Here is a 27501-nt window from a genome sequence, read left to right as displayed (position 1 = left end):
GAAATACGCACAAATATTTATCCAATGTTTTGGTAAAAATTCTGATAAATTCTGATTTTAAAAAATGTTTGAATTTTTTTTTGGGGGGGGGCAGTATTAATGGTGTATTTCATACATTCCTGATGTTGTTCATCAGTGAGAAATACTTCTCCTTTAAGCTAATCTGAATGAATTTATGATTAAATCACCATTCTCCTCCGTCCTTGTAATGTTCCGAATCAGCTGTTCAATCATTATATTTTATCTAGTGTAGGGCTTGCTAATCTGGGTTTGCTAATCTGGGTTTGCTAATCTGAAAAAGGCTTTGCGAGTTGAATTGAATCATTATCTGTTTCTTATGGGGTAATTATTGGTCAGGCATTTCGAGTTTAATCACTTTTTAGTTTCTTATGTAATTATTGGTCCTAATATTTGGTCAGATTCTGTCAAACACACCAAACGCTTTTGGTCTAAAGTGGGACAGTGTTGTTCAACCTGAAAGACCAGCACCACCTTAGAGATGTCAGGACGATCTATTATCTCTATTGTAATCTCCTGTCACCTGGAGCGTTTGAAAAGTAGGGCCTCCCTGTTGGCATTAGATGTGACAGTTAAGTGTGCTTATTCAAAGCCTACACGTGAAGTAAATCAGGGTTTGGTGAGAATCTAGAGCTCAAAAGGCTAATTAAAAGCATTAAAGGGTTAATCACTCATAATACAATATGATTAAAATCTCTGTAATTAGGTTTCGGGAGAGGATAATAGATAAAAGAGGAAAGAAGTCAATGTCCTTTAGGATTGTTAATATTATATCAGGTATACCTGTGTTGTTATGTGTTAATAACATTTAGACTACGTTACCCAGCAAGCTATGCGGGGGGGGGGGGGGGGTGGCAGGTGGTTGAAGAATGCCTTGCATGGCTAAATGAGGAGTTTTCTAGCTGAGGTATATGTTCATTAAAAGTAGTTTAACCTATGCCCCGGTTTGTCATTATACAAGGAACAAACATAACAATACCTAAATATCATTGGCAGTTACTAGGTCTTTAATATTATTGGACCTCTGACAGCCAATGACTGACAATACTGGCTACAACTTCCTAGTTTTGACTTGTCTGTAAACTCTCGCTCCAATAAATTCCTCTTTTAACATTGATACAGTTCAGATACATTCTCTAATGCTCCCCAGAATATTAACATTCATGTTTTTCTTTATCTCATGAAATGAAAATGTTTTATTGAGTGTTGAATTCACAACTGTGATCCGTTCAAGTCAGCCTGGCCTTAACAAAAGCAGCATATGGCAAGTTGACACCACTCAATCTCCCTGAGCATAAACCTGTAATACAAAAAGTCCAAAATAAAGGATAAAGCAGATTGTGATGTTTTTATTTGTTCATGAAAGTGAAAGACAGTGATTTTACGTGCCTCTTCCATTGACCTTTTACCTAAAGCTGCTAGCGGATAAAGGATATAACAGCACACATTGAGTCCTAATAGGAGCCACAGGAGACTTGCAGATGAAGGTCAGATGAATGTTTAAGGGGACTTACAGATGTAGGCGCTAAAGAGGGAAGCTAGTCAAAAAAGACTTCAGAGACTAAATATTTATGGCACCATATGGTATCTTAATACCCTAAGAGCTTTGTTTGGTAGGATCCAATGCTGCTCAGTGCACCATAGCCTCTTTTCCTCTCTCCCTAGCTTCCCTTCTCTCTTTTATTCCCTCCCTCATATCTGCCTTTCTTTTCTTTTATCTCTGTCTATCTCCCTGTTCCCAGCCGGTAGTTTTAGAGGTCAATCCCCCTCCCGGTGACGTGAGGGAAACCTCTGTCTCCATCTGTGCTTTAGTTGTGGCAGATCAAGTGAGCAACCTCCCTGGCTGGCTGAGTGATCTCAGACACGGGCATGAATATGCAACAGCAAAGAGGCCAATATGCTCTTTTGTTTGTCCCATATTCCACAGGGCCATAGTGCATACCAGGTCAGTTGTTGATGTCAGACCAAACCCTCCTGTGGTTTGTGTGTTTTCTTAGCTAGCAGAGCCATTAACATATTCATACTTAACATACTGTACATAGATATTACCATTTGACATGATCTCAGAACATGAACATTTGAAAGGATGGCAGATGTGATTATGTTGTTGTTGTAATTTACAATATATTACCTAAAACAATCACTCTAGCTAAGTGTTATGACCAACCCTTACAGAAAAACCACATGATATAGCACATGTAGAAAATCACATGATTTTTGACATGTAGAAAAATCACATGATTTGACATGTAGAAAATCACATGATTTGACATGTTTTTTTGTTGTTGGGAATGTTGTCGTGTAGAGAATAACATGAAAACTTATTTTTGGAACTTGTGTGTTTAAAAATAATAATAATTTATTCATGTTTTTTTTCTATAAGGTGTAGGGTTGTGATGGAAATTTGGAAAATTTGGAAAATTTGAAAAATTTGGAAAATTTGGAAAATTTGGAAAATTTCCCAAACTTCTAACTAAGCTGCTGTAATGACTTGTGATGGCCGTAGACAGTAGATGGGGGGGGTGGGCGGACGGGCGGGATGGTCTGTTGTATCACCTCTTACCAGCTGATTTAGGCGTTTGTCTCTATAATCAATATGCATACTGTAGGTAGGCCTAATGTAAGCAGCAGCTCAAGGTCAGAATGAACATGATGATTCAGATATCGACAGATGTGTCTGTTATAGTTTTGGCGCAGACCTCGTGAATGTCAAGACCTGTACCTATCAGAAGGTACCTACTGAAGAGTGCCAGAGTAAGGACTACAGTACGAGACAAAATGCAATTTTCAGGGTTAAAACGAAGTGTTGCAGTAGGGTGGTGGATGTAATTATACATTTGGAGTTAAATCTATTGGAGAGAATTGCATGCTCTGATGATCACAGTAAAATGCACAAGTTTATGCTCTCATGTAGTATTCTTCAAGGACTTCATCTGGCGAGGAAATCATACCTGATTGTCAGCTGTACCTTGAAGAATGCTTTTTGAATACAAATGATCTAGAGATTTTTGTATTCACTGTTCCGAGTGTAATAGAGTTTAACAGCTACTACAGATTAGATTTCTAAGAGCTGGATTATATTGTAACTTCAATCTCCCTATATCTGTCTGTCTCTCTATATTACAGGAGACGGCACTGAAACCACCCCTCTATGACACACTCTGTGGCTCAGGTACAAGTCGCTGCCACAGGATAAAAATCAATCTCTAGCTGCCAGTACCTAGAGAGAGAAAGAGAGAGGGAGAGAGAGAGAGAGAGAGAGGGAGGGAGGAAGGCACAGACGAAGAGGTGAATCTCATACTATACAGTCTCTACAGTCTACAAAAACACCAACCAACAAAAAAAGGAACATGTTAATTTCGTTTATTTAATTTTTTGTTTGCCGATAAAAGAAAAAAAGTAGAACTTGAATAATTTTCACAGAAATTAAGACACATTGTTGCCTGCCTGAAACTTGACAAAAACTCTCCTTGTGAATCCTGTAGGAGGTTTGAAATACATTATAGAAAGCCACCATTTACAGTATCTCTTATTATATCTATCTCCTAGACGATGACTCACGATATAACCCACCCCCATGTATACAAAACATACAGTACAAATACAATGAATATCTCTTCTGTACTTTATTCTGTTTATTTTGTTTATATTTTGTTTATATTTTGTTTATATTTTGTTTATATTTTGTTAATATTTTGTTTATATTTTGTTTACATTTTGTTTACATGTATTTATTTATATTTATTTATATTTATCACAGAGTTGACTATGTTTATATTTATTGATTATGTTTGACTAAAGTTTACATACCTGGTGTCTGTTTTTATGTTGTTGTTTTTTTCCTTGCTTTTTAATCCATTGAATATGCTATTTTTTGGGCTTGCTTGTGGATATACTGACTGGCAATGTGTAATGCTGCAAGCTAGACCTACTGCTAATGGGCCGACTGCTAATGGGCCTACTGCTAATTGGCCTACTGCTAATGGGTCTACTACTAATGGGCCGACTGCTAATGGGCCTACTGCTAATGGGCCTACTGCTAATGGGCCTACTGCTAATGGACCTACTACTAATGGGCCTACTGCTAATGGGCCTACTGCTAATGGGCCTACCTTGAATGGGCCTACTACTAATGGGCCTACTACTAATTGGCCTACTGCTAATGGGCCTACTGCTAATGGGCCTACTACTAATGGGCCTACTACTAATGGGCCTACCTTGAATGGGCCTACTACTAATGGGCCTACTACTAATGGGCCTACTGCTACTGGGCCTACTGCTAATGGGCCTACTACTAATGGGCCTACCTTGAATGGGCCTACTACTAATGGGCCTACTACCAATGGGTCTACTACTAATGGGCCTACTACTAATGGGCCTACTGCTAATGGGCCTACTACTAATGGGCCTACTACTAATGGGCCTACCTTGAATGGGCCTACTACTAATGGGCCTACTACTAATTGGCCTACTGCTAATGGGCCTACTGCTAATGCGCCTACTGCTAATGGGCCTACTGCTAATGGGCCTACTACTAATTGGCCTACTTACTGCTAATGGGCCTACTGCTAATGGGCCTACTGCTAATGGGCCTACTACTAATGGGCCTACTACTAATGGGCCTACTGCTAATGGGCCTACTGCTAATGGGCCTACTACTAATGGGCCTACTGCTAATGGGCCTACTGCTAATGGGCCTACTACTAATGGGCCTACTGCTAATGGGCCTACTGCTAATGGGCCTACTACTAATGGGCCTACTACTAATGGGCCTACTGCTAATGGGCCTACTGCTAATGGGCCTACTACTAATGGGCCTACTACTAATGGGTCTACTGCTAATGGGTCTACTGCTAATGGATCTACTACTAATGGGTCTACTGCAGATGGGTCTACTGCTAATGGGCCTACTGCTAATGGGTCTACTGCTAATGGGCCAGTTAGTAGTGAAGAGTGTGGCTGGTGTTAATATACATGGCCCACTGGACTGGAACACCACATTGTGGTGATTTACCAGGACTAGGAGGACTGTGTCTACTGATTGCCTACCGTAGGACAGTAGGGAATTGTACCTCATAATAGAGAGGATGAGTTTAATACTTGAGCTAAGCCACAATCACAAGGGACCCCGAAAGGCTCTGTTCATAATCAAAAGCTGTTCTATGTAGGAATAAACAGATGAGCGCCATGGTTTAACCTGAGTGTACTAGAGTCAGATAGACCGATTCACAGTAGAGCACCATGGTTTAACCTGAGTGTACTAGAGTCAGATAGACCGATTCACAGTAGAGCGCCATGGTTTAACCTGAGTGTACTAGAGTCAGATAGAACGATTCACAGTAGAGCGCCATGGTTTAACCTGAGTGTACTAGAGTCAGATAGACCGATTCACAGTAGAGCACCATGGTTTAACCTGAGTGTACTAGAGTCAGATAGACCGATTCACAGTAGAGCACCATGGTTTAACCTGAGTGTACTAGAGTCAGATAGACCGATTCACAGTAGAGCACCATGGTTTAACCTGAGTGTACTAGAGTCAGATAGACCGATTCACAGTAGAGCACCATGGTTTAACCTGAGTGTACTAGAGTCAGATAGACCGATTCACAGTAGAGCACCATGGTTTAACCTGAGTGTACTAGAGTCAGATAGACCGATTCACAGTAGAGCACCATGGTTTAACCTGAGTGTACTTGAGTCAGATAGACCGATTCACAGTAGAGCGCCATGGTTTAACCTGAGTGTACTAGAGTCAGATAGAACGATTCACAGTAGAGCACCATGGTTTAACCTGAGTGTACTAGAGTCAGATAGACCGATTCACAGTAGAGCGCCATGGTTTAACCTGAGTGTACTAGAGTCAGATAGACCGATTCACAGTAGAGCGCCATGGTTTAACCTGAGTGTACTAGAGTCAGATAGACCGATTCACAGTAGAGCACCATGGTTTAACCTGAGTGTACTAGAGTCAGATAGAACGATTCACAGTAGAGCACCATGGTTTAACCTGAGTGTACTAGAGTCAGATAGACCGATTCACAGTAGAGCGCCATGGTTTAACCTGAGTGTACTAGAGTCAGATAGACCGATTCACAGTAGAGCGCCATGGTTTAACCTGAGTGTACTAGAGTCAGATAGACCGATTCACAGTAGAGCGCCATGGTTTAACCTGAGTGTACTAGAGTCAGATAGACCGATTCACAGTAGAGCACCATGGTTTAACCTGAGTATACTAGAGTCAGATAGACCGATTCACAGTAGAGCCCCATGGTTTAACCTGAGTGTACTAGAGTCAGATAGACCGATTCACAATAGAGCGCCATGGTTTAACCTGAGTGTACTTGAGTCAGATAGACCGATTTACAGTAGAGCGCCATGGTTTAACCTGAGTGTACTAGAGTCAGATATACCGATTCACAGTAGAACGCCATGGTTTAACCTGAGTGTACTAGAGTCAGATAGACCGATTCACAGTAGAACACCATGGTTTAACCTGAGTGTACTAGAGTCAGATAGACCGATTCACAGTAGAGCGCCATGGTTTAACCTGAGTGTACTAGAGTCAGATAGACCGATTCACAGTAGAGCGCCATGGTTTAACCTGAGTGTACTAGAGTCCGATAGACCGATTCACAGTAGAGCACCATGGTTTAACCTGAGTGTACTAGAGTCAGATAGACCGATTCACAGTAGAGCACCATGGTTTAACCTGAGTGTACTAGAGTCAGATAGACCGATTCACAGTAGAGCGCCATGGTTTAACCTGAGTGTACTAGAGTCAGATAGACCGATTCACAGTAGAGCACCATGGTTTAACCTGAGTGTACTAGAGTCAGATAGACCGATTCACAGTAGAGCGCCATGGTTTAACCTGAGTGTACTAGAGTCAGATAGACCGATTCACAGTAGAGCACCATGGTTTAACCTGAGTGTACTTGAGTCAGATAGACCGATTCACAGTAGAGCGCCATGGTTTAACCTGAGTGTACTAGAGTCAGATAGACCGATTCACAGTAGAGCACCATGGTTTAACCTGAGTGTACTAGAGTCAGATAGACCGATTCAAAATAGAGCACCATGGTTTAACCAAGTGAAACCAGTGAAGTGAAATTAAGAGAGATAAATATTGAACACCTGAAATGAGTAGTAGTAGTACAAGCAACACTCAGCAGGTTTCAATTTATGAACATAAATAAGGTGAAGACAGAAGAATCTTTACAATCCACTTTCAATATTTACACGCCTTTTGGTTTCTGGTTTGGTATGCACACAAATATATGCCTCTACTGCATTGTGTAAACACTCATCGTGGTTATGTCCTGATCTTAATTACTATCTTCAATACTACACTAATAAACAGCTTGGTGGGTTAGCACTGTTGTTAATAGTCATGATGTTTAATGGTTGTCTAATGAAAGAGACTGCTTTGGTAGACGAGGCTCTATGTACAGTATGTGTGGCACATATACCATACCTTCCTAATGATTCAAATCGTTTCTGGAGAAGGTATCGGATGTAATTATGGTATCAAATGTATTACTACTGAGTAGAACCGCAGTGTGAACTATACAGAGCATCTTAGCACTGTAATCATCATTTGATTTAACTGATCTTTGGGAGAAAAGAGAAAAAATATATACATGATAAGAAGACAGTTTTTTTTCAAATCTTCTGTAAAGGGAGACAGATGACTATGGAACAGCAACCTCACTTTTATTCAATGTGAAGTACAATATGCTCCTTACATACTCTGTAATTAACTTTGATTTGCCAATTATGTGGAGAAAAGAAACTGTATATAAATGTTTTGTTTATGTATGTGTGAGCTTCTGGAATTTATTAAAGTCTTTTTGCATTGTGTTGCACATTTCCCATGACTCTTCTTATTAATCAGGGCGTTGGACCTTCTCATATTTCCCATGACTCTTCTTATTAATCAGGGCATTGGACCTTCTCATATTTCCCATGACTCTTCTTATTAATCAGGGCGTTGGACCTTCTCATATTTCCCATGACTCTTCTTATTAATCAGGGCATTGGACCTTCTCATATTTCCCATGACTCTTCTTATTAATCAGGGCATTGGACCTTCTCATATTTCCCATGACTCTTCTTATTAATCAGGGCATTGGACCTTCTCATATTTCCAATGACTCTTCTTATTAATCAGGGCATTGGACCTTCTCATTGCATTATATTATACTGTCTGTCGTTCATTCATTATATTATACTGCCTGTCCTTCCTTCATTATATTATACTGTCTGTCTGTCCTTCCTTCATTATATTATATTGTCTGTCTGTCTGTCCTTCCTTCATTATATTATATTGTCTGTCTGTCTGTCCTTCCTTCATTATATTATACTGTCTCTGTCCTTTCATCTTTATATTATACTGTCTGTCTGTCTGTCTGTCTGTCTGTCTTTCCCTCTTTATATTATACTGTCTGTCTGTCCTTCCTTCTTTATATTATACTGTCTGTCCGTCTGTCCTTCTTTATATTATACTGTCTGTCTCCTTGTCCTTCCTTCATTATATTATACTGTCTGTCTGTCTGTCTGTCTGTCTGTCTGTCTGTCTGTCTGTCTGTCTGTCTGTCTGTCTGTCTGTCTGTCTGTCTGTCTGTCTGTCTGTCTGTCTGTCTGTCTGTCTGTCTGTCTGTCTGTCTGTCTGTCTGTCTGTCTGTCTGTCCTTCCTTCATTATATTTTACTGTCTATTCAGCTTCCCTGCATTTCCTCTACTTATAACAGAAGCCCATTAAGACTAAAAATAACCTCGAAATTATCTATTCGGTGATTTGTAATTTTTTAGTAAGATTGTCATTCTACATTGTACTGTCTAGGTCAACGACGGGCCATGACCTTCACAAATGCTGTGTTGCTGGATTGGTTAGTTGGACAAACAATAATAATTGGCTCATCAGTTCAGCCTGAGGGAAAAAAATGCAAAAAATATGAAGCTGTTGTTGTTTTTCTTGTAACTGCACAAGTCGACAACAGGGAAGAAATTATGAAACCGTTTACATATCCATCTTTCATCAGGAACAGTTTTAAATACACGTTAGGATGGAAATATTCTACAAACAGGACTTTTGAAGTGCACATCTACAGTATAACTATGTAAGAATATTCAAATATATATACTGTATATATAAGGAATCTCATGTTGTCTGTTATAGTTTGCCATAACATCATACTGTTAGAATCCAATTCAATTCATGCAAGGCATGAACACAATCAGAGCTCTTAACAATGAAGACAATCAGAGCTCTTAACAATGAAGACAATCAGAGCTCTTAACAATGAACACAACCCGAGCTCTTAACAATGAACACAACCAGAGCTCTTAACAATGAACACAACCAGAGCTCTTAACAATGAACACAACCAGAGCTCTTAACAATGAACACAACCAGAGCTCTTAACAATGAACCCAACCAGAGATCTTAACTATGAACCCAACCAGAGATCTTAACTATGAACCCAACCAGAGATCTTAACTATGAACCCAACCAGATATCTTAACTATGAACACAACCAGAGATCTTAACTATGATCCCAACCAGAGATCTTAACTATGAACCCAACCAGAGATCTTAACTATGAACCCAACCAGAGAGCTTAACTATGAACCCAACCAGAGAGCTTAACTATGCCTCGTTGTAGGTTTTAAATCTAACAGTGCACTTGAAAGGCTAAAGAAACACATGAAACACAGAAGCAAAAGAAACTATTTAATTGCTTATCAAAGTTACTTCATATTTCAAAAACTGTGAAGCTAATCAATTCCCTTGAGGGAAGTACGTCCTTGGTGAAAAGAGGATCACTACAGTAGACTATGCACATCCTCACAGAGAGAGGGTATGCAAATGTCAAACGACTATAAATAGCTTAATGTAAACCTGGAAAATCACTGGCTAAATGCTAGCTTCTCACTGAGAACTAACACAACTGGTGCAAACCTACACTTCCGTTCAAAAGTGTGGGGTCACTTAGAAATTGAATTGTTTTTGAAAGAAAAACAAAACAAATTGTCCATTTAAAATAAAATAAAATTGATCAGAAATACAGTGTAGACATTGCTAATGTTGTAAATTACTATTGTAGCTGGAAACAGCTTATTTTTATTGAAATATTTACATAGGCGTACAGAGGCCCATTATCAGCAATGACCACTCCTGTGTTCCAATGGCACATTGTGTTAGCTAATCCAAGTGTATAATTTTAAAGGCTAATCGATTATTAGAAAACCCTTTTGCAATTATGTTAGCACAGCTGAAAACTGTTGTTCTGATTAAAGAAGCAATAAAACTGACCTTCTTTAGACTAGTTGAGTATCTGGAGCATCAGCATTTGTGGGTTCAATTACAGGCTCAAAATGGCCAGAAACAAAGACTTTCTTCTGAAACTCGTCAAATCTTGTTCTGAGAAATGAAGGCTATTCCATGTGAGAAATTGAAACTGAAACTGAAGAAACTGAAGATCTCGTCCCATGTTGTGTACTATAGTACTCCCTTCACAGAACAGCGCAAACTGTCTCTAACCAGAAAAGATAGAGGAGTGGGAGGCCCCGGTGCACAACTGAGCAAGAGGACAAGTACATTAGAGTGTCTAGTTTGAGAAACAGACGCCTCACAAGTCCTAAACTGGCAGCTTCATTAAATAGTACCCGCAAAACACCAGTCTCAACGTCAACAGTGAAGAGGTGACTCCGGGATGCTGACCTTCTAGGCAGAGTGTCTGTGTTCTTTTGCCCATCTTAATATTTTATTTTTATTGGCCAGTCTGAGATATGGCTTTTTCTTTGCAAAACTCTGCCTAGAAGGCCAGCATCCCGGAGTCGCCTCTTCACTGTTGATGTTGAGACTGGTGTTTTGCGGGTACTATTTAATGAAGCTGCCAGCTTAGGACTTGTGAGGCGTCTGTTTCTCAAACTAGACACTCTAATGTACTTGTCGTCTTGCTCAGTTCTGCACCGGGGCCTCCCACTCCTCTTTCTATTCTGGTTTGTGCCAGTTTGTGCTGTTCTGTGAAGGGAGTAGAACACAGTGTTATACGAGATCTTCAGTTTCTTGGCAATTTCTCGCATGGAATAGCCTTCATTTCTCAGAACAAGAATAGACTGACGAGTTTCAGAAGAAAGTGCTATGTTTTTGGCCATTTGAGCCTGTAATCGAACCCACAAAAGCTGATGCTCTAGATTCTCAACTAGTCTAAAGAAGGCCAGTTTTATTGCTTCTTTAATCAGGACAAAAGTTTTCAGCTGTGCTAACTTAATTGAAAAAGGGTTTTCAAATTACCAATTAGCCTTTTAAAATGATACACTTGGATTAGCTAACACAAGGTGCCATTGGAACACAGGAGTGATGATTGCTGATAATGTGCCTATGTACGCCTATGTAGATATTCCATAAAAAATCAGCTGTTTCCAGCTACAATAGTCATTTACAACATTAACAATGTCTACACTGTATTTCTGATCAATTTGAGGTTATTTTAATGGGCAAAAAATGTGCTTTTCTTTAAAAAACAAGGACATTTCTACGTGACCCCAAACTTTGAATGGTAGTGTAACATTGCATGGTAATTCCTCTGCTTTCTTATGTTTCATGGCGTTAGTATTTAATAATGAAATGTTTTTCAAGAGATTTTATTGAATTGCGCCAAAGCTTAATTATGCAGGTGTACAGATGTTACATATTGTTTTGGTGACAAACTTTTTGTTCAGTTTTGTCTTCTTTTTTTTTGACAGGGGATGAAAGGGTTTCTGTTACGCTAACATAGGATTGTTTTAAGATGCTCATACCATGGATTATTTAGCTATTTGATTTAGAATTGTAGGACCCCTTAAGGTATATAAAACAAATAAATATATATATATATACAGTGCATTCGGAAGGTATTCAGACCCCTACATCTTTCCACATTGTTAAATTACAGCCTTATTCTAAAAACGATTGAATTATATATATTTTTCTGTTATTTTTTCTCTACATACAATACCCCAATACCCCAATACCCCAATACCCCAATACCCCATTACCCCAATACCCAATACCCCAATACCCCAATACCCCATTACCCCAATACCCCATTACCCCAATACCCCATTACCCCATACCCCAATACCCCATTACCCCATACCCCAATACCCCAATACCCCATTACCCCAATACCCCAATACCCCAATACCCCATTACCCCAATACCCCAATACCCCATTACCCCAATACCCCAATACCCCAATACCCCATTACCCCAATACCCCAATACCCCAATACCCCAATACCCCATTACCCCAATACCCCAATACCCCATTACCCCAATACCCCAATACCCCAATACCCCAATACCCCAATACCCCATTATGACAAAGCAAAAACAGCTTTTTTAGAAATGTTTGCAAATGTATTACAAATAAAAAACAAAAATACCTTATTTACATAAATATTCAGAACCTTTGCTATAAGACTCAACATTGAGTCCACCTGTGGTAAATTCAATTGATTGGATATGATTTGGAAAGGCACACACCTGTCTATATAAGGTTCCACAGTTGACAGTGCATGTTAGAGCAAAAACCAATCCATAAGGTCAGAGGAATTCTCTGTAGGGCTCCGAGAGAAGGATGCCCCCATTGCCAGAGTCTCCTCACCGTGGACGTTTTTGACTTGGCTGGTTGGTAGGATTAAGAACAGGAACATCCCCCAAGTGATCCAGGAACATCCTACTAACTCCATTCTCCAGGGAAGGGGGAGGGAACCCTGCAGAGTGCCAGCCAATCGGCTATGGAGAGCCAGCGGCAACACTTCCACCAGATCCACCACTGGGGTAGTGAGAAAGAAAAGTAGATGGGTGTGGATTCCCCAAAGTAGGTCCCCAGTAGCTTGTGTAACTTTCTACTTGTTTGCTTAGAGTAACTACCTAGCCCCTGTAGTCCTCTGCAAGCAAACATTTGTAAAGTTATCTAGAAAAGTTATTCCAACAGAGCTACAGTAATCTTTTAACAAGGTGTGCATTGCCAGTAACCGACTGAATCTTTTACACCCGCGGTCCAACGACCTGAAATAACTGGCCGCTTTTTGGAACCTTTCAGTTCTTAAAAATTCCATTTTTAGCTGTTCCCAAATGTCGTTTGACCCCACATGGACTACGACAGCGTCAGCTTCCGGCATCTGTCGTAGAATGGTAGGAAGCAGCCTTGTAATGTCCCGTAATCTGACCATAATACTTTCCCCCGGATTACTTTTTAAAATTTAACCTAGATGGCAAGTCAGTTAAGAACAAATTCTTATTTACAATGACAGCCTACCAGGGAACAGTGGGTTAACTGCCTTGTTCAGGAGCAGAATTACAGATTTGTACCTTGTCAGCTCTGGGATTTTATCCAGCAACCTTTTGGTTACTGGACCAATGCTCTAACCACTAGGCTACTTGCCACCCTAAGCAAAAACTAAAGCAGGAAGTATCACTCGCTCAATATGGAAATGGTCAGGTGATGCAGATGCTAAGCCATAGGACTGTTTTGCTAGCACAGACTGGAATATGTTCTGGGTTTCACCCGATGGCATTGAGGAGTATACTACCTCATTCACCGGGCATCATCAGTAAGTGCTTTGGCGACGTCGTCCCCACTGTGACTGTACGTACATATCCCAACCAGAAGCCATGGATTACAGGCAATATCCACACCGAGCTAAAGGCTGGAGCTGCCACTTTCAAGGAGTGGGACACTAATCAGGATGCTTAAAATAAGCCCTCAGATGAACTATCAAACAAGCAAAGGGTCACAAAAGGGATCTAAGATTGAATCCTACTACACTGGCTGTGACACTCGTTGGATGTTGTGGCAGGGCTTGCAAACTATTACGGACTACAAAGGGAAACCTCTCGACTGCCGAATGATGCAAGCCTTCCAGGCGGGCTAAATGCTATTTATGCATGCTTCTAGGCAAGTCAGTTAACCTCTCTGGGATAAGCCAGGGAAAATGCAGAGCGCCAAATTCAAATAAATTGCTATAAAAATCTAACTTTTATTAAATCACACATGCAAGATAGCAAATTAAAGCTACACTTGTTGTGAATGTAGCCAACATGTCAGATTTCAAAAAGGCTTTTCGGCGAAAGCAAATGATGCTATTATCTGAGGATAGCACCTCCGTAAACAAAGCGAGAGAAGCATAGTTCAACCCTGCAGGCGCGACACAGAATGCAGAAATAAAAATTGAATTCATGTCTTAACTTTGACGAGCTTCTTTTGTTGGCACTCCAATATGTCCCATAAACATCACAAATGGTCCTTTTGTTCGATTAATTCGTTTAATTAATGTCCATTTATTTGGTGTATTTGTTCCAGAAAAACACTGGTTCCAACTTGAGCAACGTGACTACAAAATATCTAAAAAGTTACCTGTAAACTTTGCCAAAACATTTCAAACTCCTTTTGTAATACAACCTTAGGTATTTTTTTACGCAAATAATCGCTAAAATTGAAGACGGGATGATCTGTGTTCAATACAGGACTAAAACAAACTGTTGCATGCTTTCTGGTCACTCGCCTCTAACAGTACACTTCAAGTGACCCTCGTCCAAGATGGCCTTCTTCATTACACAAAGGAAAAACTTCAACGAATTTTTAAAGACTTTTGACATCCAGTGGAAGCGATAGGAACTGCAGGAAGGTCCCTTAGAAATCTGGATTCGCAATGAAAATAATGAAAATACATTGAAAAGAGAGTGACCTCAAAAAAACTATATCTGAATGGTTTGTCCTTGGGGTTTTGCCTGCTACATGCGTTCTGTTATACTCACAGACATGATTCAAACAGTTTTAGAAACTTCAGAGTGTTTTCTATCCAACTCTACCAATGATATGCATATCTTATCTTCTGGGGATGAGTAGCAGGCAGTTGAATTTGGGCATGCTTCTCATACAGATGTGTCACCAAGAAATTAAAAACATATTCTTATTTTCAATGACAGCCTAGGAACAGCCTTGTCCAGGGGCAGAACAACATCTTTATTTTACCTTGTCAGCTCAGGCATTTGATATTTCAACCTTTCAGTTACAAGTCCAACACTCTAACCGCCAGGCTACCTGCTGCCCCAGATGTTCTGGACTACTGTGTGATCACACTCTCCGTAGCCAATGTGAGTAAGGACTTTAAACAGGTCAACATTCACCAATTACCAGGACGTGTACTCAGAGGGTGTTTAAAGCAGACCACCATAGTCCCTATGCCCAAGAACACCAAGGTAACCTGCCTAAATCACTACTGTCTGTAGCCATGAAGTGCTTTGAAAGGCTAGTCATGGCTCACATCAACAACATCATCCCCTTCCAATTCCCATATGGCCCCAACAGATCCACAGATTATACAATCTCTATTGCAATCCACTGTCACTGTGGAAAAAATGATCACCTATGTGAGAATGCTGTTCATTGACTGTTCATTGATTACAGCTCAGCATTCAACACCTCCCTCTGCAACTGGATGCTGGACTTCCCCTCAGGAGACTGAAAATATTTGACATGGGTCCCCAGATCCTCTAAACGTTTTATAGCTTCACCATCGAGAGCATCCTGACCAGTTGCATCACCGCCTGGTATGGCAACTACTCGGCCTCTGACCTTAAGGCACTACAGAGGGTAATGTGTACGGCCCAGTACATCACTGGGGCCAAGCTTCCTGCCATCCAAGACCTATGTACTAGGCAGTGTCAGAGGAAGGCCCAAAACATTGTCAAAGACTGCAGCCACCCAAATCATAGACTGTTCTCTCTGCTACCGCACGGCTAGCGGTACTGGAGCGCCAAGTCTAATTCCAAAAGGCTCCTTAACAGCTTCTACCCCCAAGCCATAAGACTGCTGAACAATGAATCCAATGGCCTGTACCCCCGCACATCGACTCACTACCGGTACCCCCTGTATATAGCCTCGTTATTGTTATTTTATTGTGTAACTTTTTTCTACTTTAGTTTATTTAGTAAAAAATATATATTTTAAATTGCATTGTTGTTTTTTAATTGCACTTGTTGTATTCAACGTGTGTGAAGTTTTGATTTGATTTGATTATCAGTCACATAAATCAGTATTACGTTAGTGAGATGCTGCTATAAATAGTCAAAACCAATATTTATTTACACTAACATTGACCCATATAATCTTCTATGAGATTGTGTTGTCTGTCAGCAGTCCATCTGGCTAGGGATAGTTTGCAGACCAGCCCTGGCTCAGCTTCAAGTTTTCATCGATTTTAAAGAGTTTTCAACCCAATTACACTTGTAGATAATTATCTTTGTTTTCTTGAATTTCTCATTTTTCTCAGCTTTTCATCAACACATAGTTAGTTGGATGTAGTGAATGTAAATCTCTTTCTGTTTTTTTTGTTCTGCTCATAAAGCTTTCATTGTTCTAGGGGTGTCAGGAGCAGAGAGAAAATTAGCAGAGTGGTAACTGTGATCTGGAGAATGATGTGCTCAGGCTATATAGCTGCATCACTAATGACGGTCTGTAGTGGGCTATTTATGCATGTGGCTGTCTAATGGAGCAGGAAACAAGAGGACACTCTCTCTCACTCTCTCTCTCTGTTTCTCTCTCCCTGTCTCTCTCTCTCTCTCTCTGTCTCTCTCGTTCTCTCTCCTTCACTCTCTTTCGCTCTCTTTCGCTCTCTTTCGCTCTCTTTCGCTCTCTCTCTCTCTCTGTCTCTCTCTCTCTCTGTCTCTCTCTTTCTCTCTGTCTCTCTCTCTCTCTCTCTCGCTCTCTCTCTCTCGCTCTCTCTCTCTCTCTCTCGCTCTCTCTCTCTCTCTCTCTCTCTCTCTCTCCACTCAAGGCACTCCACACAATTGCTACGAAATCTCTGCCAAACTGAATAATTCAATCATCCCCATTGCTGCAGCCGTCTTACCTTTTGTGTGTGTACAACAATCAAATCAGTGGCGAAGCCAGAGAGGAGTGAGCTCCCTTTCTGAGACGTGGAGTGTTTTCTACAACCGAGATTGTTGTTTTCATTAAAAACAATTCTGTCGATTAAATGAGGTGTTTCCATGGTTAGGAATCAGAGCAGCATTGATTTCTGTTACAACAGTTTGTTCCATGTTTGATCATTATCTAAAGCAGACATATAGGGCACTGCAGGGTATATTGGGTGTGTATAATGATTACTCTTATGAGATGGTTCTGTTGGTGTGTGGGAAGGATTGTAGGAAGTCTTGGTTTATTCATTTACCACTGATGTTATAATCTCGAAGAGAACTACATAGAAATTATTTTTGAAACAACAATTTATTTATGTTATTGTGTTCTTGTTACACGTTGTGCCATTTTGGGGAATGCCTTAATATCAGTAAGCCTAGGACGCAGTGCACTGTAACCTCATCCGAGGTGCTGTAAGGTTTAATCTAATTTGTCAGTCCTAGATTGCTTTTTCTCAATGTTTGTCATTTCAAGTTGTCATACGGATAAACAAGATTTACCAGATTTTCCTTTGAATACAGGAAACCATGTTCTACGTAAACGCATTTAACATGATTCATCTTCAACAGGGAATTGTTTCAGACATACATGTTTATAGGAAAAAGAGGAACACGACATTTTATTTCGAGAGCTTTTTTTATGGACAATGTTTTTTTGTGCTTTGTGCCACATGCTAACTGCCAGGTGACTGGTACTGTAGCCTACAATAATCTGAATCCAAAGGAATGTCAGAGCAAAAGAGCAGCTCAGGGTTGTTTACATTGAAATTCTTGCTTCATTTTATCCTCTTTGAAGTGGTGTACACTGGGAAATCTGTCAGCAATCTATCATGCAGACAGTGTCCTGAAGTCTCTAACAGTGCTGCCAGCTTTTGAAGAAAGCTTGGAGTTTCCTCCCTCCTAGCACAACCCCTAGAGGGAGGGAAAACTGTACTGTTTTAAAACACATTTCCTGCAATTCTACATATTGTGACATGGCTTAGGCATATAACCTGCGTGGAATTTGTTTGAATTATGTTTTCAGTATGCTTTGAACATTAAATGAACCCTCAATATTGGGTGACTTTGTTACTTTGAGATGTGTGTGGGGGGGGATGACATTTTAAGTAAGCTAATATTTTTTCTACATATGTTTTCTTTCAGCAGTTTGACACTTTAATCAGACAGTAATTAAATACTGCAGGGAGACATGCTAATGCTAGAAACAGTTGGAAGGTAGGAATCAGGGATGGATCCCGGTTCTCAGGTGGAAAGTCAGAATCAGGGATTGATCCCTGATCCTGCTCTCTCTCTAGGAGGGTTGGCCACCCCTGAGCTATGTTCCCCAACGTCTGGCTGTTCTCTCTAGGAGGGTTGGCCACCCCTGAGCTGTGTTTCCCAACGTCTGGCTGTTCTCTCTAGGAGGGTTGGCCACCCCTGAGCTGTGTTTCCCAATGTCTGGCTGTTCTCTCTAGGAGGGTTGGCCACCCCTGAGCTGTGTTTCCCAATGTCTGGCTGTTCTCTCTAGGAGGGTTGGCCACCCCTGAGCTGTGTTTCCCAACGTCTGGCTGTTCTCTCTAGGAGGGTTGGCCACCCCTGAGCTATGTTTCCCAACGTCTGGCTGTTCTCTCTAGGAGGGTTGGCCACCCCTGAGCTGTGTTTCCCAACGTCTGGCTGTTCTCTCTAGGAGGGTTGGCCACCCCTGAGCTGTGTTTCCCAACGTCTGGCTGTTCTCTCTAGGAGGGTTGGCCACCCCTGAGCTGTGTTTCCCAACGTCTGGCTGTTCTCTCTAGGAGGGTTGGCCACCCCTGAGCTGTGTTTCCCAATGTCTGGCTGTTCTCTCTAGGAGGGTTGGCCACCCCTGAGCTGTGTTTCCCAATGTCTGGCTGTTCTCTCTAGGAGGGTTGGCCACCCCTGAGCTATGTTTCCCAATGTCTGGCTGTTCTCTCTAGGAGGGTTGGCCACCCCTGAGCTATGTTCCCCAACGTCTGGCTGTTCTCTCTAGGAGGGTTGGCCACCCCTGAGCTGTGTTTCCCAACGTCTGGCTGTTCTCTCTAGGAGGGTTGGCCACCCCTGAGCTATGTTTCCCAACGTCTGGCTGTTCTCTCTAGGAGGGTTGGCCACCCCTGAGCTGTGTTTCCCAATGTCTGGCTGTTCTCTCTAGGAGGGTTGGCCACCCCTGAGCTATGTTCCCCAACGTCTGGCTGTTCTCTCTAGGAGGGTTGGCCACCCCTGAGCTGTGTTTCCCAACGTCTGGCTGTTCTCTCTAGGAGGGTTGGCCACCCCTGAGCTGTTTCCCAACGTCTGGCTGTTCTCTCTAGGAGGGTTGGCCACCCCTGAGCTATGTTCCCCAACGTCTGGCTGTTCTCTCTAGGAGGGTTGGCCACCCCTGAGCTATGTTCCCCAACGTCTGGCTGTTCTCTCTAGGAGGGTTGGCCACCCCTGAGCTATGTTCCCCAACGTCTGGCTGTTCTCTCTAGGAGGGTTGGCCACCCCTGAGCTGTGTTTCCCAACGTCTGGCTGTTCTCTCTAGGAGGGTTGGCCACCCCTGAGCTATGTTTCCCAATGTCTGGCTGTTCTCTCTAGGAGGGTTGGCCACCCCTGAGCTGTGTTTCCCAATGTCTGGCTGTTCTCTCTAGGAGGGTTGGCCACCCCTGAGCTGTGTTTCCCAACGTCTGGCTGTTCTCTCTAGGAGGGTTGGCCACCCCTGAGCTATGTTTCCCAATGTCTGGCTGTTCTCTCTAGGAGGGTTGGCCACCCCTGAGCTATGTTTCCCAACGTCTGGCTGTTCTCTCTAGGAGGGTTGGCCACCCCTGAGCTATGTTTCCCAACGTCTGGCTGTTCTCTCTAGGAGGGTTGGCCACCCCTGAGCTATGTTTCCCAACGTCCGGGTGTTCTTGTTCTAACAATTCATTTCTCAAAATCCCCCAACCTTCAAGAAAAATCTAATGAATATCAATATTCAGGTGGTTAATGCCTACTAGTTGAAGATCATTGACCTCGTCTTCCTCTACACAGACAACACATGACGCATGTATGAGTTACCTAGCATGTGCACTATTACTAAAATGTACCAAAGAAATTACATTTGATTCCTGAAGAATTTATTAGCCAATGCTTATTTTTCAGACTTAATTTAAAACTGTTAATGAATGAATGCAACACCTCTTCATAGTGCATTTTCAAAGACACAAGTAGGCATGTCAGATTTCAAATATATGATTATCCTGGCAAAATTGGGAATAAGTGGAATAATAAAATCAGTGAGGGGAATAACAACAACCCTGGTGTGTTGTTGCTGACACCGCCTTTAGAACGTGCTGTCATAAGGCTGCATTTTGCAATACGGACTGGAGAAAAGTCCACCTAATTATGTTGACAACATAGTACATAAAACAGAACTACCGTGCTACTCTTTTTACAGTTTAATAAACTATACGGAGAACCTTCTCGCTTTCCATTCGGCTCCACTCAAATCTTGAGGGGCGTTTCATTAAAACACGCATCCAATCCCCTTGATCCCTTACATAACTAGACCAATCATAACACTTCAATGTGCAGTGGTTCACAGGGCTGTGGCAAGACAGGAGAATGATAGAGTTTCTGCTCTTGGTTTTAAATTGCAGGCGCAAATTCTTCGTTTTTCAAAACGATTTGGGAGCACAGTTGAAAAGTTAACACGGTGACTATACAATGGACTAATTTTAAAAAATGACAGCAGTACTTTTCAATCCGTGAGATATAAGAGGCGTGCCGTGAGAGCCAGAGAAGAGGGTCGAATGCATGTGTCTCACAGCCAATACGTGAGAGTTGGCAGCTCTGCTCAAAACAGGGAAAAAACAAGAAGAAACCCACACACTGCTCTTGCAAGTATCACTGCTCTTTCTTAAGCTTTTTACGTAGCGGCCTCAAGGCCTTCGTCTTCTTTTACCACAAAGTCCTCTCCTCATTGGTTAATACTCTGTGACGGTTGGGTGGTCGACACAACATGGACACATGTTAGATATATCTCTGGACTGCAATGTATTGTCTTTGCTCGAATGCTTGGGTTCCCAACAGCATGTGTGGACAAGGCTTTTAAAGATGACTCTAATGTGTTTGAACAGAGGCTGTCCTCATATGGACACGTTAGTGGGTGCTGAAGATAAGACTCATTAACTCATTACTGTAATAGTTACCTTTGATTTCACCATCTAAATAAAAACACCAGTTCCTTAACTAACCAGCCGCTCTACAATGTAATTTACTGCGGCGCCACACTCACTCAAGGACAGAGGAAACAATGGGCCAGCTGGATGCACTGAATGCAAGGCTTTACATGTCTTTAGATGCTAGTAAGCAGAAGGGAGACAGGCTGAAGGGCAGCGACTTTAAGACACAGAGCTGAGAACCTTGTCTGTGGTCGCCCCTAATCCTGGTAATCCCCTACAGCAAGTCTTGATTTACTTTTGTAAAAGAGATTGGGAGACGATAAGAGGCAAGTCTCCTTCTTAGAATATCTGATAATCTGGTTAGGACAGAGGACTCAGAGGTATTTAGTCCATCCTTAACATTTGTTAAAGCAGATGGTGGTTAGGAGGGGCCAGGCCAGCTGGCGAAACCCCTTCCTATTCCTCCTCCTTCTCCTCCATCTCTACTCCTCCTCCTCCTCCTTCTCCCCCTTCGCCTCTTCCTCTTCCTCACAACTTCCTCCTCCATCACTTCCTCCTCCTCCTCCTCCTCACCTCTTCCACCCCCTCTTCCTCATCCTCCTCCTTCTCCTCCTCCCCCTTCACCTCTTCCTCCTCACAACTTCCTCCTCCATCTCTTCCTCATCCTCCTCACATCTTCCACCCCCTCTTCCTCGTCCTCCTCCTTCTCCTCCTCACCTCTTCCACCCCCTCTTCCTCGTCCTCCTCCTCACCTCTTCCACCCCCTCTTCCTCGTCCTCCTCCTTCTCCTCCTCATTCTCCTCCTCCTCCTCTTCCTCCTTCTCCTCCTTCTCCTCCTGCTTCTCCTCCTCCTCCCTCATCCATCTACTGTGGTGGAGTAGGAAAAAATGGATGATAATCAGTGTCGTTTATTTTGCTGCTTGACTCCTTAAGTACTTTCGGCCAGATTAGAGGCTTTTCCAGAGGATAATCGGGAGGCTGCAGACAGCCTTTTTTTCCACCCTGAAAGTATCTCTATACACGTGCAAAGAATGTGATTTAGAGTGGATGCCGGCTCTTAGTTCCTGATTAGTCCAATTCCAAACCCTACTAAAATTAGCTGGCCAGTGTGCTAATCATCGCGTCTCAGACACCCTCTGTTGCATGGCGGAGCGGACTGGACACTCCAGCCCCTGCAGTGAGAACAGATCCCAGGAGTGAACATTCCAGCCCCTGCAGTGAGAACAGGACCCAGGACTGAACATTCCAGCCCCTGCAGTGAGAACAGATCCCAGGACTGAACATTCCAGCCCCTGCAGTGAGAACAGGACCCAGGACTGAACATTCCAGCCCCTGCAGTGAGAACAGATCCCAGGACTGAACATTCCAGCCCCTGCAGTGAGAACAGATCCCAGGACTGAACATTCCAGCCCCTGCAGTGAGAACAGGACCCAGGACTGAACATTCCAGCCCCTGCAGTGAGAACAGATCCCAGGACGGAACATTCCAGCCCCTGCAGTGAGAACAGGACCCAGGACTGAACATTCCAGCCCCTGCAGTGAGAACAGATCCCAGGACGGAACATTCCAGCCCCTGCAGTGAGAACAGATCCCAGGAGTGAACATTCCAGCCCCTGCAGTGAGAACAGATCCCAGGACTGAACATTCCAGTCCCTGCAGTGAGAACAGGACCCAGGACTGAACATTCCAGCCCCTGCAGTGAGAACAGATCCCAGGACTGAACATTCCAGCCCCTGCAGTGAGAACAGATCCCAGGAGTGAACATCCCAGCCCCTGCAGTGAGAACAGGACCCAGGACTGAACATTCCAGCCCCTGCAGTGAGAACAGATCCCAGGACTGAACATTCCAGCCCCTGCAGTGAGAACAGATCCCAGGACTGAACATTCCAGCCCCTGCAGTGAGAACAGATCCCAGGAGTGAACATTCCAGCCCCTGCAGTGAGAACAGGACCCAGGACTGAACATTCCAGCCCCTGCAGTGAGAACAGGACCCAGGACTGAACATTCCAGCCCCTGCAGTGAGAACAGGACCCAGGACTGAACATTCCAGCCCCTGCAGTGAGAACAGGACCCAGGACTGAACATTCCAGCCCTTGCAGTGAGAACAGATCCCAGGACTGAACATTCCAGCCCCTGCAGTGAGAACAGGACCCAGGACTGAACATTCCAGCCCCTGCAGTGAGAACAGATCCCAGGACTGAACATTCCAGCCCCTGCAGTGAGAACAGGACCCAGGACTGAACATTCCAGCCCCTGCAGTGAGAACAGATCCCAGGACTGAACATTCCAGCCCCTGCAGTGAGAACAGATCCCAGGACTGAACATTCCAGCCCCTGCAGTGAGAACAGATCCCAGGAGTGAACATTCCAGCCCCTGCAGTGAGAACAGATCCCAGGAGTGATATCCCCTTGGTCAATGTGTTGACCACTCTACGGATTAACTGTGCTTCAGTCAGATGTCCCAAATGGCACCCTATTCCCTTTTAAGCACACTACTTTTGACCAGGGCCAATAGGACACGAACACTGGGTTTCCTTCAGGAAGTTGTAACACTTCAGGACTGCTAAAGTCAGTGGACCCTTTTGTTCCTGTTCGAAGAACCGACCCTTTATTTTAACCCATGCCATACGTGTGTTACTCCCCCAGATACCTTACCCTATTACAATATAAAGCATTAGCCTAAATCACAATGGGTGTCAAAACAGCTACGTGATTTAACCATAAATGATCATATTGAGTATTGTGATAAACGTGTTTCATGTCAGATACAATATACTGTACAGTACAGCCTGCTGCTTCTGGGGAATCTGATAATTCAATATCTGTGATTGGATGAAGCACCTAAGCATGTCTAGCTATAATATAAACCATGAAGACTTCATAAGTTCAACTCACTTAACCTTATGCTTCTGGCAATCTTCTCAGTCAGTCCTGGATGCCTTCAACAAAGGCATTTGCTTAATTAGATCAGTGCATTGACTAATTAGAGCCAAGAGAAGTGGGATGACTGAGGCATTCTTTACATCTATACACACAGTCATGTTGCTTGATCCTTTGATGTTTCTCGCCTTGTCTTTGTATGCAGGTGTGTACTATAATTGGATATTATGGTTTTCTAATTCGATTTTAAGTTGAAAAACAAACTGAAAAGAAAGCAACTCTTTATAGAATGATTCAAATTATAGTTATTTTTTAAATTAATGGTTTTCATGGAATATACTCAGCCTCTATTATATGGTGAATTCAACCAATGATGTGTGTCGGTTCAACATACGAGTGTTGTAAAAGTACTGAAGTAAAAATACTTTAAAGTACTACTTAAGTTGTTTCCTTTACTATTTCTATTTTTTTTTTTATGTTTACATTCTTAAAGTAAATAATATCATTTTTAATCCATACATTTTCCCTGACACCCAAAGGTACATTTTGAATGCTTAGCAGGACAGGAAAATGGTCCAGTTCACACACTTATGGGCGGTAGGGTAGCCTAGTGGTTAGAGCGTTGGACTAGTAATTAGCAATTAACCCACTAGGCCGTCATTGAAAATAAGAATTTGTTCTTAACTGACTTGCCTAGTTAAATAAAGGTAAAATAAATTATCTGAAGAACATCCCTACTGCCTCTGGTCTGGCAGACTCTCTCAACACAAAGGCTTTGTTTGTAAATGATATCTATGTGTCCATGGCTATCTGTAAATAGAAAATAAACAAGATGATGGTGCCATCTGGTTTGCTTAATAAGGAATTTAAGATAATTTATACTTTTACTTTTTTATACTTAAGTACAGTATATTTTTTTTAATTACATTTACTTTTAATACTTAAGTATATTTAAAACCAACTTTTACTCAAGTAGTATTTTACTGGGTGACTTTCACTTTTACTTGAGTCATTTTCAATGAAGCCCCCTAGAATGGATTGACACACCGGCGCATCAAGTTACAACCTAAAACCATCCGTTTAAACTAGAGATATTTTTGCATTCGATACGTCTCATTCCACAACACCCGCCAGTGTCGCACTTCGCATCTGCGGTGAAAGGTGACAGAGCCAGAGCGGTGTCTGTCAGACCAGGAGACGTCCCGAAAATCAGTCTTCTCAAGTAAAACGTCTGTAGCGTCTGAACTCTATGGAAAGGAGAGACTATCACAAATATAAATATGTCCTGAGATTTTTTTTTTTTTTTACATCTCCTAGATTTACGACAGACACTTAAAACCTTATATCGTATGATAATTTATTTTACTGTCCTTTTTGCCATTTATGAATGTGTTATTCATTGTGTTTCTATGGGCTATAGTAGTAAAGGCCATAATCAATATATATTTTTACATTTTTAAATTATGTATATTTTTTAGCTAAATTATCAATTTTATGACCATCTTAAAACAATTCCCAATGTCAGCTTAAAATTGGGTACTTTTTTCTACCACTGCAAAATACACTGTTCTTGTCAAAGATAATATATTTAAAGATATCTGAGTGGTGATTTGATAGCAGAATAAGAAGAATTGTAAAGCAGTAACTTACATCTGTCATGTTACAGATTCTACATGAAATGTTTTGGATAGATACTGAAGTACCGTCCCATAGCCTTGAAAAATGACTAAATATCTATCAAACAACACATACTATATACTGATGGATTTTAAGGGCTTCTGAAGTACAGCATTGAACAGCTTTGTCTTTGTCTGGTTGTAAAGTCCTGTCACGTTTCTGAGCTGTACGTGGACATTGGTTGCAAACACTTCAGACTGTCTGCAAAGATCAATGTGTTTACAGAGTCATTAGCGGTGGTAATGGCGATAGATCTCAAACCAGCTGAAGAACCAGCTCAAACCAGTTCTTCTCTCTAGATACCACCCTCTGCTGCAGTAAGACTAGGATGTTACAGTTCTCTCCGGATACCACCCTCTACTGCATTAAGACTAGGATGTTACAGTTCTCTCCGGATTCCACCCTCTACTGCAGTAAGACCAGAAGGTTACAGTTCTTCTCTCTAGAAACCACCCTCTACTGCAGTAAGACTAGGATGTTACAGTTGTTCTCTCTAGAAACCACCCTCTACTGCAGTAAGACTAGGATGTTACAGTTGTTCTCTCTAGAAACCACCCTCTACTGTAGTAAGACCAGAATGTTACAGTTCTCTCTAGATACCACCCTCTACTGCAGTAAGACTAGGATGTTACAGTTATCTCTAGATATCACCCTCTACTGCAGTAAGACTAGGATGTTACAGTTCTCTCTAGATACCACCCTCTACTGTAGTAAGACCAGAATGTTACAGTTCTCTCTAGATACCACCCTCTACTGCAGTAAGACCAGAATGTTACAGTTCTCTCTAGATACCACCCTCTACTGCAGTAAGACTAGGATGTTACAGTTGTTCTCTCTAGAAACCACCCTCTACTGCAGTAAGACTAGGATGTTACAGTTCTCTCTAGATACCACCCTCTACTGTAGTAAGACCAGAATGTTACAGTTCTCTCTAGATACCACCCTCTACTGCAGTAAGACTAGGATGTTACAGTTCTCTCTAGATACCACCCTCTACTGTAGTAAGACCAGAATGTTACAGTTCTCTCTAGATACCACCCTCTACTGCAGTAAGACAAGAATGGTACAGTTCTCTCTAGATACCACCCTCTACTGCAGTAAGACCAGAATGTTACCAGTTCTCTCTAGATACCACCCTCTACTGCAGTAAGACCAGAATGTTACAGTCCTCTCCGGATACCACCCTCTACTGCAGTAAGACCAGAATGCTACAGTTCTTCTCTCTAGATACCACCATCTACTGCAGTAAGACAAGAATGTTACAGTTCTTTCCAGATACCACCCTCTACTGCAGTAAGACCAGAAGGTTACAGTTCTCTCCAGATACCACCCTCTACTGCAGTAAGACCAGAATGTTACAGTTCTCTCTAGATACCACCCACTACTGCAGTAAGACCAGAATGTTACAGTTCTCTCTAGATACCACCCTCTACTGCAGTAAGACGCAAATGTTACAGTTCTCTCTAGATACCATCCTCTACTGCAGTAAGACCAGCATGGTACAGTTCTCTCTAGATACCACCCTCTACTGCAGTAAGACGAGAATGTTACAGTTCTCGCTAGATACCACCCTCGACTGCAGTAAGACGAGAATGTTACAGTTCTCTCTAGATACCACCCTCTACTGCAGTAAGACCAGCATGTTACAGTCCTCTCTAGATACCACCCTCTACTGCAGTAAGACTAGGATGTTACAGTTGTTCTCTCTAGATACCACCCTCTACTGCAGTAAGACTAGGATGTTACAGTTGTTCTCTCTAGATACCACCCTCTACTGCAGTAAGACCAGAATGCTACAGTTCTTCTCTCTAGATACCACCCTCTACT

The 27501-nt window shown here is 42.2% G+C and overlaps 1 protein-coding gene across 2 annotated transcripts in view; it reads left to right on the top strand.

The window, feature by feature from the left end:
* Window positions 1–27501, top strand: part of LOC109904949 (protocadherin-11 X-linked) — a 212662-nt gene that overhangs the window by 41122 nt on the left and 144039 nt on the right. Inside the window, exon 4 of one of the 2 annotated variants that reach the window (XM_031789531.1) lies at window positions 3145–7878. The exons of the other annotated variant lie outside the window; for it this stretch is intronic. Within the exon in view, the coding sequence (XP_031645391.1) occupies window positions 3145–3228 (84 nt within the window). The 3' untranslated portion in view covers window positions 3229–7878. Of the gene's footprint in view, window positions 1–3144; window positions 7879–27501 lie in introns of those variants that run through there. 2 annotated transcript variants of the gene reach the window in all.

Source organism: Oncorhynchus kisutch, linkage group LG15 (genome assembly GCF_002021735.2).
Source record: "Oncorhynchus kisutch isolate 150728-3 linkage group LG15, Okis_V2, whole genome shotgun sequence".
Lineage (NCBI taxonomy): Eukaryota > Metazoa > Chordata > Actinopteri > Salmoniformes > Salmonidae > Oncorhynchus > Oncorhynchus kisutch.
This window is presented reverse-complemented; position numbering and strand designations above follow the sequence as displayed.